This window comes from Betta splendens, chromosome 5 (assembly GCF_900634795.4).
Source record: "Betta splendens chromosome 5, fBetSpl5.4, whole genome shotgun sequence".
Classification (NCBI taxonomy): Eukaryota; Metazoa; Chordata; class Actinopteri; order Anabantiformes; family Osphronemidae; genus Betta; species Betta splendens.
Genome location: NC_040885.2, coordinates 5,080,375 through 5,092,831, shown reverse-complemented (window position 1 = coordinate 5,092,831; position 12,457 = coordinate 5,080,375). Strand labels below are relative to the sequence as shown.

Here is a 12,457-nt window from a genome sequence, read left to right as displayed (position 1 = left end):
GAGAGAAGCCAAAACTAAATAAATGACTTCACAAAGCATAGACCACCTTCCAATTCGAGACAAACACACTCATGAGCTGACCACGCTTAATCAAAGGCCACATTGGACCAGAGTCCGTTAAGATATGCTACAGTAGAAGAGGACGTGACCTCATGAAATGTGTGTGTGTAGAATTCATGTGTGTAGAAAGACTACATGATGGTCAGCATATCTGCTAATGGAGGCAGCGCTATGGGATGGACACGTGTGGCTGCCAGGGCCTGATGCTTGCTCCACACCATCAGTGTTTGTGCTGAAGGCTGATGGTTGGTGATGTGGGTGTGACCTGCCCCCAGTGTGTGACTGTGCGTGATGGTGGGTGAATTAGACACAGTGTTAAAGTGCTTCACTCTGATCAGGTAAATCAGCTCTGTACAATTGTGTTTATGAATTTTTAATACCACCTTTGTAAGTAAATTCATTACAGTGATATATAAATTCACAACTAAATAACAATAATTAACATCTAGTCAGACTTTCCACCTCAAAACAAGAGGTCTGGAATGACTTTGATTTTTGATTTTTCATTTTAAAATGTACAAAAAGACACAATCTGGTTGTTCTGAGACGGGACCTTTTCCATTTGTACAGTAACAACAACCTGACAATAACCTGACAATTAGCCACATGTAAATTCTTCTACCTGTGATCACATGAAACCAAACCATCATCAGTCGCTTCACTTCTAGGTGTCGACTACTGTCACCGTGTTGTCACTTGTGTAGCTCATGTTCTTCTTTGACAGATATACTGTTAAATATTAGCCTCACGCCACACTTAACTCCAGCTGTTTTAAAGACAGAGAAGCTGGAAGCAAACGTATATGAAGATTGTTCCATTTTGCTGTAGACGTATTAATCTTCCTATAGAATCCTAGAATGATACATAGACTGAAATGACAGGCGGCCTGAGTGAACCTTCTGCAGGTATGTGTGGTTTTCATGTTATACAACACTGATACTGAGTGTGTTCCAGACGTTGTATAAAAAGCATTTTTAGGGCCCCCCTCCATAAATCATGAAGGACGCCGCTGAGTCTTGAGCCAGATGCTCCCCGGTGACCCCTTCACGCAGCCTGTCTCCCTGAGGCCTCCTCGGCTGATCCAAAGCCTCGTCTGCATCTGTCGCTGCCCCGATCACACAGAGATCCCACAAATCTCACTCATGCGTTGACCGGCCTCTCTCAGTGCTTGTACCAGGGCTGAGCCTGATCCTGTTATGTATGTGCAAACTCAAGTCTGTTCACTGCACCGTGGCAACAGCTCTCTGATCTTGTTACTGTGTCACTTTGCTGTGCGACGTTGGGGGAGCAATGCTGCCACAGCCTGTTTGTGTGTTTTACATGAGGCTGATGGGCCATGATGCAGTAGATTAAACAGGACTCAACATGTCCTTTTCTGAATGTGAGCTCTTTCTATTGTTCACCTCTAGCCTGCCCACTCCCCTGGCACTGCTCTTATCTGCTATCACAGTCCATGTGTTTATCAAAGCCCCAACCACCACACACCCCCGGCCTGAGTGAGCCTCAATGGGACCCAGTGCAGCCTTCTGGGAGGGGTCCAGATGACGTGTGGTTCCATTCAAACCTCTGGCCTGCCGCATTTTATGACCAGGAACAATCACACTCCCTGAGGCCTTTGAAGTCAAACGTCCTCTGGAGGTGAGGCGCCAAATTTACGATGTCCTCCAAGTGAAGAGAAGGGAGCTGTAAAAGCGAAACGTGATGTAGGTCTGAGTTAGTAAGTCATAAGCAGTCTGTCATCTGCTGCCACTGCTGCTCCGCCCAGAAGCAGGAAATATGGAGAGATTTATCAGTAAATGCAAATACCTGTTCAGCTTCCTGCATCCCTGCAGCATGAAAACAGCAAGCTAAATAGAAACAGGACTGGATCTGAGGAAAATGTGACAGCCTATGGCCTTGGGTCACACCAGGGCTACAAATGGAAGAGGCAGAGAGCAGCGTGAGGTCAGCAGATCAGCCAAGTTTAGGTACAAAGGACAGCAGCTCACACTGGGAGGTTCTGTGTAGTGGAAAACGCCTCTGGTGCTGACGTACAATCATGTCAGCTGATTGGAGTTGACCAGTGTCACCATTCAAAGGACAAACATGATGTCTTCTGGGTGTAGAATTAGAACTAAAGTGTGGGGGCACCACAGGGGACTGTATTGGGCCCCTTCCTCTTCACCCTTTATACGTTAGAATTAAAACACAACACGGACAGCTGTGTTCTGCAAAGGTTCTCTGATGACTCTGTGATTGTCACAATGATCACCGATACGATACGTCACTCTGAACTTGGTGCCAGCGGAACCACCTCCTGATCAATGCAGGGAAAACAAAGGAGATGGTGGTGGATTTCCGCAGACAGCAGCCTGCTGTCATACCACCGATGCACATCCAGGGAAGGGACACTGAGAGAGTGGACTCTTACAAGTACCTGGGAGTGCATCTGAACAATAAACTGGACTGGACTCATAACACGGATGCACTGTACAGGAAGGGTCAGACAGACTCTACCTGCTGAGGAGACTGCGGTCTTTTGGAGTGAGGGACCACTCCTGAAGACCTTCTATGACTCTGTGGTGGCATCAGCCATCCTGTACGGTGTGGTCTGCTGGGGCAGCAGCATCACAGTGAGGGACAGGAAGAGACTGGACAGGATCATCAAGAAGTCCAGCTCTGTCCTGGGCTGCACTCTGGACACGGTGCAGGAGGTGGGTGAGAGAAGGGTCCTGGCTAAACTCACATCCATCATGGACCAGGACTCTCACCCACTGGAGAACTCACTGTCTGCTCTGGAGCAGCTTCAGTAACAGACTGATCCACCCTCACTGTGTGAAGGAGAGATATCGAAGATCTTTATACCTTGTGGAACTATTACAGGCTTTCTTATTCTAATTAAGTGTAAACACATGGAGGGAAATCAGTGCATGTAAAACCTACCTTCAGTGTATTTGACTCACACTGTACAGTATATTAGAACACTATTTGACTTATACACCGAAGCATGGTATTTGATTGGTCTGAATTGAACACGACCCCAAACAGGAGGATGTTTTGGGTTGTCTTATCTCTGCTCAGAGCAGGATTATTTGCTGGGAGTCGCTGCTCTGACAGAGACGACTTAAAGAAAAACTCACAGGAGCTGCAGCTCCTACTAGAAACTGCACCTTTCTAAACTAAACACACGCTGGTTGTCAGAACCATACTGTATGTAGAAAGGTTAATTGTATTCTTATTGTAGTTTATATGATTATCGTCATACACCAACAGTTGCCAAAGTAAAGTAGAAGCAGCACAAGTCTCGAGAGCTGATTTACTTCACACACCGCTTCATTCGGTCCGTGTGAGCTGAGCCACACGTGCAGGCCCAGCTGTTTGCAGCTGTTTGCCGGCCCAGCTGTTCGCAGGCCCGGCCGCCAGCAGAGTCTGCTCTTCGTCAGCTGGGACGCGGCTCGTCCCTCCTTCCCTCCCTCCTCCGCCTGCCCGCCGCTCCCGGTCACAAGGCTCCGACAGACTGCGGCTCCGCACGCAGCGGTCCGTTCGGGACGAGCTTCCGACACCGGATCGCCACTCTTTTACTTCATGGAGCGCAGCTGTTCGCCGACTCACACACGGACTTCTGGTAACGGAGGATGCGGTGAGAGGCGCTGAACCGACTACTTTTCAGCGCACATCTGGAAGTTTGCAGGTTGAAGCGCTGGTTCGTCCGGACAACGTTTGACGTCGATCAGGTGGAGGAGCTGACGCTGCTGCGGTTTGTTTAGTTCGCGCGCGCACAACGTTTGTTTGTATGTCTGAGAATCAGCTGTTTCTTCTCAGTTTGCGTTTATTCCCTGTGTTATTGTAATTAACAAATTTGATAGAAAGAAAACCTTCACTGACAAACAAAGACTTATCAACCAGCGAAAAACAACATTACAATTAATTATAATTCCTAATTTTATATATACAGATACTTATTGATCACCATCAAAACTTCTTGTATAAACTTTACAGAAGCTTAAAACGTTTCTAACATGTGACTAACGACAATTAAAAACTAAGTAAGAGCTATTAGTCTGTTACTATGTTACTACATCAAAGCGTTTCACCTCATGCCCAGAGTGTCACCGTTGTATTCCATCATCTGGGTTTCATGTCCTATAAATAGCTAAAGCAGCTGTTAGAAGAATAAAAAGTGAGCAAGATAACCCTTTCCAGTCTAAACCTGTTTAAATGTGTAGAAAGATGACAATGATGTGGTTAAACAGATGAAGAGGAGAGCTGCGATTGTTGGCATTCAAATATTGAACTGTAAATCTGGCATTGGGACAAATCCGAGGCAGCCGAGGATCTGCAGTCAGGAGAGGCCGTGCCCTTCAGGCCCCGCTCCTATAATTACCTCAATGAATGTATTTAGCATAAAGCATAATCAGTTCCCAACAATCTCTACGGCTAAAGCCATGAAGTGTTGACATCTAAACATTAGGGGTTGATTGCAACACCAGACTGGTTTGATGTTTTTGTGGTGATAATCACAGACATGGTAGAAAATTAAAGCTTGGGCAAGTTCCAGGTTTCTTTGTGACGACCTGCATGTTGATTGAAAACACTACACTGCAGCTGATGTTAATAAGGACGACACAGTCTGAAAGTTCAGTTTTTGGAGTTTAACTATGGGCCAGATGTTCGTCTGCTCCGCTTTAAGAAAGAACCTTTGTCTGCCTTCTGTCTCGTTCCCCTGCACAGATCAGTCACATGGGCAGCATGTGCCAGGATCCTTGAAGAGCTCAAGGCCTTGGATGATACCTGATCTTTGACTGCTGCCATGCGTCGTTTCCCAGGAGCTGAAGCAGCCCTGCTAGGGTGCACCCTGCTTATCTACCTGACTGTCAGCTTGTGCCAGCGTGACTGCACCGGTGTGGACTGTCCCCAGCTGGACAGCTGCATCCAAGAAGTGCTGGAGAGTGGCGGCTGCTGCGCCTCGTGCTTACAAAAAGGATGCACGTGTGAGGGCTACCAGTATTACGACTGCGTGAATGCTGGATTCAAAAACGGCAAAGTGCCCGAGGGGGAATCCTACTTCGTGGACTACGGCAGCACAGAGTGCTCCTGCCCGGCCGGAGGCGGACGGATCAGCTGCCACTTCATCAGCTGTCCTGAGATCCCCCCAAACTGCATCGAGGTCTTGGAGCCTGCAGATGCAGGTTGCATGCAATGTGAGCGTGTTGGCTGCATCCATGGAGGGAAGAAGTATGAGGCTGGGGACTCCTTCCACATCGACCCATGCAGGGTTTGCCACTGCCCCAATGAAGGAGGCGAGCTGATGTGCTACCCGGTATCTGACTGTGATCCAGAGGAAGTTCACAGACCCATTGCAGCGTCAGCCACAGAGGAAAATGCAGCCAGCAGACGTGACCGTTACCCTTACACGTCTGATGAAACCAGCCACAGAAAACACCTAACCACAACGTACCATCATGCTCCTAATGGGAAGGTTCCTCTGTTGGAATCACCGCCGCTGGATAAGGACGAGACGGGAGACTATGATTACGGTCAGACAGACTTTCCAGAAACCCACCCTCAGTCTCCACCCCTCACCATCCTACCCTCCTCTTCTGACAGGGTCATACCTTTGTTCAGAGACAGATCGGACAGAGACTCTGCTTTCCTGAACTTTGATGGAGAAAGCAAACTGGAGCTGATAGAGCGATACGGAGTCCATGACCCTCCTGCAAACAAAAACGAAGTGACGGAACATCCCCAGAGCACTGACAGACCCTATACGCATGGAGATACCACTACTGCTTGGCAGCACCCACAGGGTTCGGCAAGTGTGCAGAGTGTTCCATCCGATGACCAAAGTCCACAGTCACACTTAGGGAGTCCCTGGGATGAGCATAGTTTGAGAAGTGTTACATTTCCATTAAACCAAGACTTAGGCACTGAAACACACCCAAAATATCCCCAGGTGGTTCCAGAGAGCGAAACAAATCCCTCTGCGGCATATCATCAAAATGCTTCAGACAGTGTCGTACCCAGAAGGTCACACAGCCAGAGCAACGTTAGTCATTGGGTCGGAGATGTCGAGGGCCAAACTAATGAGCAGAGTGGGGCAGAGTCAGATCATGCTAAAGAATCACAGAGTATAGTGGCACCAGATAGTGAAGAAGAGGTGAATGCAAATGATGCCGAAAAGGACGGGGACAACCAAAAAGTAGCTGTTCAGAGTGGAAAGGCTGTGGCCTACAACACAGAGCCAGCACAGCAGGAGTCGGAGGACAGCAGCTATGAAAGGACCACACCCAAGCCCAGCACTGACACCCTCAGGGGACCTGAGGACAACACAACCCCCATGGCCCCTGCCACCACCACCACCACCCAGACGCCAGTGAGGCTCGAGCTGAAGGAGAGTGGGCCCAGCACAAAGCTGGAGGAGGACGAGGCTAAGAAGAGGAACGAGCCTGTTCTGCTCATGCAGCCTGATGAAGGTGAGTCAAAACAGACTCAGAAGTTGAGATGACAAACAAATACGCCGTGACCCTAATGTTAGTTTTTTGTAAAACTGGTTTCTAGAACCATGACACAAGCGTCCACCATCTTATTTGATGACTTATATTTATTTTACTCATTCTTGTTGACAGAACAGATGTCATAATGTGAGTTTCCCAACCGCAGTTCTGGCACGTTGTGTTCAGGGGCGTAGGTCATTCACCTTTTGATGCATTCAGCAAAAACATTTGTGTTTTAATGAAACAAACATATAAAGCAACCATGGAGAACAAATGCTACCCTAGTGTACCTGTTGGGTCATAAGCAACAACAAATGTAACTCAAAGATTCCAGATTTAAATGTGGTAACAGATGAGAATTAATATCTGCTACATTAATCAGCTTGTGTCAGCAGCTGTGAACCATTGGGATGTTACAACCTGTCTGTGAACATCATGATGTCACAGTCTTTTGTGTTTATTTTTTTCCATTTTAAAAGAGCGTTCATTGATATTTGGCCACTAGGTGACAGTGAAACGGGCAAATGCAGGTGTGACAGCCACTTTGTTCTCTGACATCTACAGATGCAGTAGTTACATGAAATCCTTGGAAGGTACTGGGGCCCGAAGTCATGGGGTCATTGCGCTTCAGTTTCTCTCCAAGCTTTGCTGAATGAAATTAAATAACTGAAAACAAAACCTAACCTAGGCTCGAGGTGAGGGTAGGTTGGTGGTGGATGATAATGGATGCCATGTTCCACTCTAGGCTGAAGATAGTTGAAGGCTCAACTTTGACTAGACTACTTTGACCCAAGACCATCAGACCCAAAGCTTCATCTTGTGTATTGTGAAGTCCACTGGTCTGTAGTCAGTGGGGACACAGGGACGAGACGAGACTGTGGACGAGACTTCATCATTACACTAGGGCGTCTGTGCAGAGCAGAACTGTGACAGACTCAGCATCTACTTTAATCATAACCATGTCTGTGCTAATAGCATGGTGATCAAATACTGTATACTGTGTTTTTAAAACAAACAAATTACATCCAAGAAATAATTTAGGTTACAGAATGGTACTGATCTTCTAAGTTTGGCCCCAAACGCACAGATGTACAATGTACATGTAAACACATACATGCTTTACATGTGTGTGTTATGGGTTGGACCGGTGCTGGTCTACGCAGTGGAATGGCTCAGACAACCTGCATGACCTAGATCTAGAAAAGCAGCAATATGCTCAGTGCTTGAAGACGCCTGTCAGTGTGGGAATGTTATGTTTGGCTTGAAGTAGGTGCATGATTGGAGTGTGTGCGTGTGTGTGTGTGTACTTGTACTTGCATTGAAGTCTTGCATTTATTTTCCTACCAAAGTGAGACATTTTCGCATTGAAGGCCTGTTTCAGGGGTAAGATGTGATTTTAGGGGGAGGTTAGAATTGAGTTTTTTGTTCAGATTTTGTGTGTGTGTGTGTGTGTGTGTGTGTGTGTGTGTGTGTGTGTGTGTGTGTGTGTGTGTGTGTGCACGTGTGTGTGTGTGTATGTGTGTGTGTGCGTGCGACATATAACTCACCTCCTATGTCCCGGAAACCTTTCTAAATGGTGGTGATAGGATGATATAAAACGAGTGGACACACTCACAGCCAAACACTCCTCGCATGGTGACGGCTCCTTCTCGGCATCTCACCAATGTTTGAATCAGCCTCAGTGAACCACACTCACATAGTGAAGCATGAGGGATTTTACTCCAGCTCTGACTATCCAGCATGTGGTCTACATAGAATAACGGCATTTGATCCATTGTTAAATGTGAAAAGGCTTTTTTTAACAGGGCAGTAGCTGATCCTAATACAGTGAATGCAACACACAATCTGTCTGTGATGGGACCAGGCGTCCAGGTGTCTCCTCAGGTCATGTGTTAAACACATAATCTCCCTGACTGACTCTACTCGTGATACATCACTTACTTTTAACAAACATGGCTCTATTTTTTGAGCCAGACTAATGACACATTATGTTTTAATAGTCTTCTTCTGATGTTTACGTACATTTCTTTTCTTATTCGGTGGCATTGACATTACACATGTGGGGCAAATGCCCTGTTCCTCCATTTGTAGGCTTCTCACCAAAGCAGGTTGCCAGGTTTGTAGCTGCCTCTTCATGTGACTGAGATCAGGGCATAGTGAAGGCCACTACACCTTGTTGTCCTTTGTAGGCGTTCGTGCTTCTCTGGTCATAACGCTTTTATTGAAAGAAACTTACTGGACTCAGGGAGTGCTTTACTCAAATTCCATCATGGGAGACACATCTTAATGAAACAGAGCAAGTGGATGATAAATGGTCCTATTGTTCGTCCATTAGCTCCACTTTGAATCAGCTAATCTTTTGATGAGATGATGTAATTACATCATCCCAGCATGTCACATTTGATTTATAGCCATCTGCCCACTGAGTCATGGTAATAAGGTGGAGCTAGTACAGTAAGTGGCAGCCAGGGGCTCTTCTTCAGGTGTACAGACAAGGTGCTTCCTCCAGATAGACATGCTCCTGAGCTGGAGGTAGAGAAGTTAGCCGAGCCAACATGGCTAACAGCACATCCTACCAAGACCGCAGGATCTGGCAACGTTTAACATCAAATGGTCTCCTTTTTACACTGTACGTTGAGAAAGCCTTTAGCCAACAGCCTACAACGCCCAGAATGCATTGTGCTCTGACAAATCACCTGAGCTGCAGTGATTGGACCTACCTGTTGCTTAGCTCCGCCCCCCTCTCAGCCCGGCCGTTTCTGGGGCAGGTTCAGAAAAAAACAGGAAGCACTATTTGTTGTCTGTGAGCATGTGGCAAAATGTCCTCTGTTTCAGAGGACTTTTGCAGAGGAATAAATGATAATTCCTATGCATAGAAAATACACAGGAATCTCATTGTCTTCATTTTTAAATACCTGCCATTGTTTGGGTCAACCCCTATTGAATATTGGTGAAGTTTTCCTTTAAGTTCAAATCAAGGAATGTTTGCATTCAGTTTGACATGTGCATTTAATGAATCAGGCAGTGATACTTCTTTCATCAGTAAAAGAGTAGGAAAGAGAAAGCTACACATATAAGATAAGTTAATGAACATAATAATAATTATTAATAATAACTTCACCTTTAGAGAAGGGAACGTGCCACAGGTTGTCGTTGTGTTATTGTAGACAACTCTGGAAGTAAAGACATTGCACTGTCTTAAACAACAGTGATGTGATTCATGCTGCACTGATGAAGGGAGACGAGCAGACACTGAATTTGTCCAAAGCAGTTTCACGTTGGGTCAAATGTTTTGCTGGGAGCTAGTTAAACACTAATGACATGAGTCACGAGGTGACGAAGCCCTGGACTTAAATATCACCACACCTCTCAGCTGTGTCATTAAACACAGCGTTGCTGACTGGAAAGCTTTCTAGAGCTGCACAAACCACTCACAAATGAACATTAACGCCACTGTTCAGTTCCCGGTGGCTGAGCCGATTAACGGTTAACGAGCTGACATGCAGAGCTGCACAGGTAGAAAGAAAGGCCTTAGTTGTTAAGACGTCTGTGTCCATGCGCTGATAGAGTTCATTTGCATTTTACAAACTTGGATGATGCCAATGTGAGGCTGAGGCTGGGACATAGACTGAGGCTGCTTTTTTAATAACACAGATACTCTGACTTTCCAATATTAAGATTAAGAAGTGATTACATTTTGGTCAGAAGACAGATGCAATACAACTCATTAGAACTATATATTTACACGCTTGACTTTCAGAAAGATGCAAAGTCCAGTTAAAACTCTTCTAACTTAATATGCCACACCATATTTGTGAAGTTTAATTTTATCATTATTAAGGGTAAACAAAGAGTCAGTCAATTCATTAACCCCTTGATCACCTGAGCTGCAGAGGCAAACTAAGGATGTTGCTACCAGAGTAGCATGTTTTCAGTGTATGGCAGTCAAGCAGATTCAAGGCTTCTGAAAGTCTAGACTAAAGCCACGCTCCAGCTCCATGGCTTAAACGGTCATTTAGGCCATGTTACAGCCATCCACGTAGTCACGTCGCCAAGATACCAACACTTCACATCTGAGAACAGTGTGAAACGAGTGCGCTCGTTGTGTCAGACAAAGGTTCCATCTGCTCGCTTACGTGTCCGACCACAGGGCTTCTCCTGGGATGTAGAGCAAACACTGAGCTGCGTGTTCTCTAAAAGACATATCTGGACTTTGGACTGTGTTCAAGCGCAGAGTCTGGATTAAAGACTGAAATGTCTCCTGAAACGCTTCTAAGGCATTTCGTCTGACTCCAGTGATTCTAAATGCATTTGATGGTTGAGTGGATGTTTATTTCACCTGTGTTATGTTGTGTGATACATTAAGAGAATTATTTTTGGTACTCAGGCACTACAGTACTAAGACAATACAGTCGTGTATGGAAACAACATCATCACTGTAGTTTGGACGACTGTCTCACCTTTTGTCCTGTTTGTCCTTCGACTCTTTCTGCAGACTTCATGCTTCAAACATAACAGCAAAGCAGGGGATTTATAAGAAAAGTCAATAGTACCAAGAACAGTAAGACACTGTCTTACTGCGTTATAGCTGTGAAGATGTTAGCAGGGTATGCAGCAGCATCACGCTGCTACCTGCTGTATCCAACACATGCAGGAAATCAGTTACCAGCTCTCAGCGGTAGGAAGCAGTGAAACCATTTTTAGGGTGATTGAGCCACTTTTTAGGAGCTCAAACAACCATATGCTGCTCTGCAGTAGATGAAGAGTTGTTTATCGTACCATTGCCTGGCCAACAGTATGATGGTTCTGATGGCTCGTCCCAGTGGTTTGTACAACTCTGACTGTATAAATTAGATCCTATGTATGTCTAGTTCTGCCCATTTACAACACTCAAAAAGTCTTTTGTGCTGGTTTCATGGAAAAATCCCTTCATTTGAAACAACAACACCATCTCTGATCCTAACTAAAATGCTTCGCCTGAATAAACCCAAGCTCACGAGGGAAATTTTGTCAAGTCTGCACATAGTCTACGCTTCAAATGCCTGAACACCTCCCTGAAACCCAGCTCCCCTTCATACTTCTTAGCAGAATGATGGCTAGAGTGCAGCTGCACAGAAACTATTGAGGAGGCGGGAATGAAGACGTGGGATGAGAGGGTCAAAGAGGACCAGGTTGTTTCTAACACGTGGTTCCAGCAGCTCCGCCTGAACTCAGAGAGGAAGCTCTGGAGCTAAAAGCTGTGAACCATGACTTCAGAACGCCACCGAAACCCAGAAGGAATCTGAATATTCATCTGCTGCAGGCAAAGCATCCGGGGAATTTTAAGTGCATGTAAATGTCTGTGAGTGGAGGAGTTTTTGAGTAGGTAGAAGTTCAGGAGCAGCTTTGGCCATAACAAAGCAGCAACTAAACATGAGACATTGAAGCTCACAGGTTTCTGGTTTCTGAAGAGGAGCTGTTGGTTTGACCCACGGCCGTGGCCTCAAACACTCGTCTGATTCTGCCCTAAATCACACAGCAATAACAGTGGATTTAGTGCTTTTCCTCCAAGTGACTGAGACAGTTGTGTTATTACTGGGACAGAATCATCCCTTCACTGAATCTTCAGTGGTCAAAATGAAATTCCACCATGACACAGTTCAGTCTCAGCAGTGCTTCATGTCAGTTTGCCAACAGATCGGTCATAGTAACAGGAGGAAGTGGGGACTTCTGTGACACCACGCTAAATCACTGCAGTGTTTTTTTCCCTTGTTTGGCTCCGATTTGCTCAAACTCATTTTGTCAAGTGTCCTCATGACAAGCCTGTGAATGATAAAGCAGTGGTAACAGTCAGGTCACCATTTCTCACCTCTGGGCCCTTCTGAAAGTGCATAGAAGCAACTGACGCCTCGGAGACACTAAAGTCGTCTGCAGATTGTCCTCCT

The 12,457-nt window shown here is 45.9% G+C and overlaps 1 protein-coding gene across 4 annotated transcripts in view; it reads left to right on the top strand.

The window, feature by feature from the left end:
* The first annotated feature begins 3,472 nt into the window (after nucleotides 1-3,472).
* Nucleotides 3,473-12,457, top strand: part of fbln2 (fibulin 2) — a 39,884-nt gene continuing 30,899 nt past the window's right edge. The window contains exons 1-2 of one of the 4 annotated variants that reach the window (XM_055509098.1): nucleotides 3,473-3,679; nucleotides 4,771-6,512. In XM_055509098.1, coding sequence (XP_055365073.1) covers nucleotides 4,850-6,512 — 1,663 coding nt within the window. In that variant the 5' untranslated portion in view covers nucleotides 3,473-3,679; nucleotides 4,771-4,849. Of the gene's footprint in view, nucleotides 3,831-4,770; nucleotides 6,513-12,457 lie in introns of all 4 variants that reach the window. The other 3 variants (XM_055509097.1, XM_055509095.1, XM_029151164.3) reach the window with 3 other exon arrangements.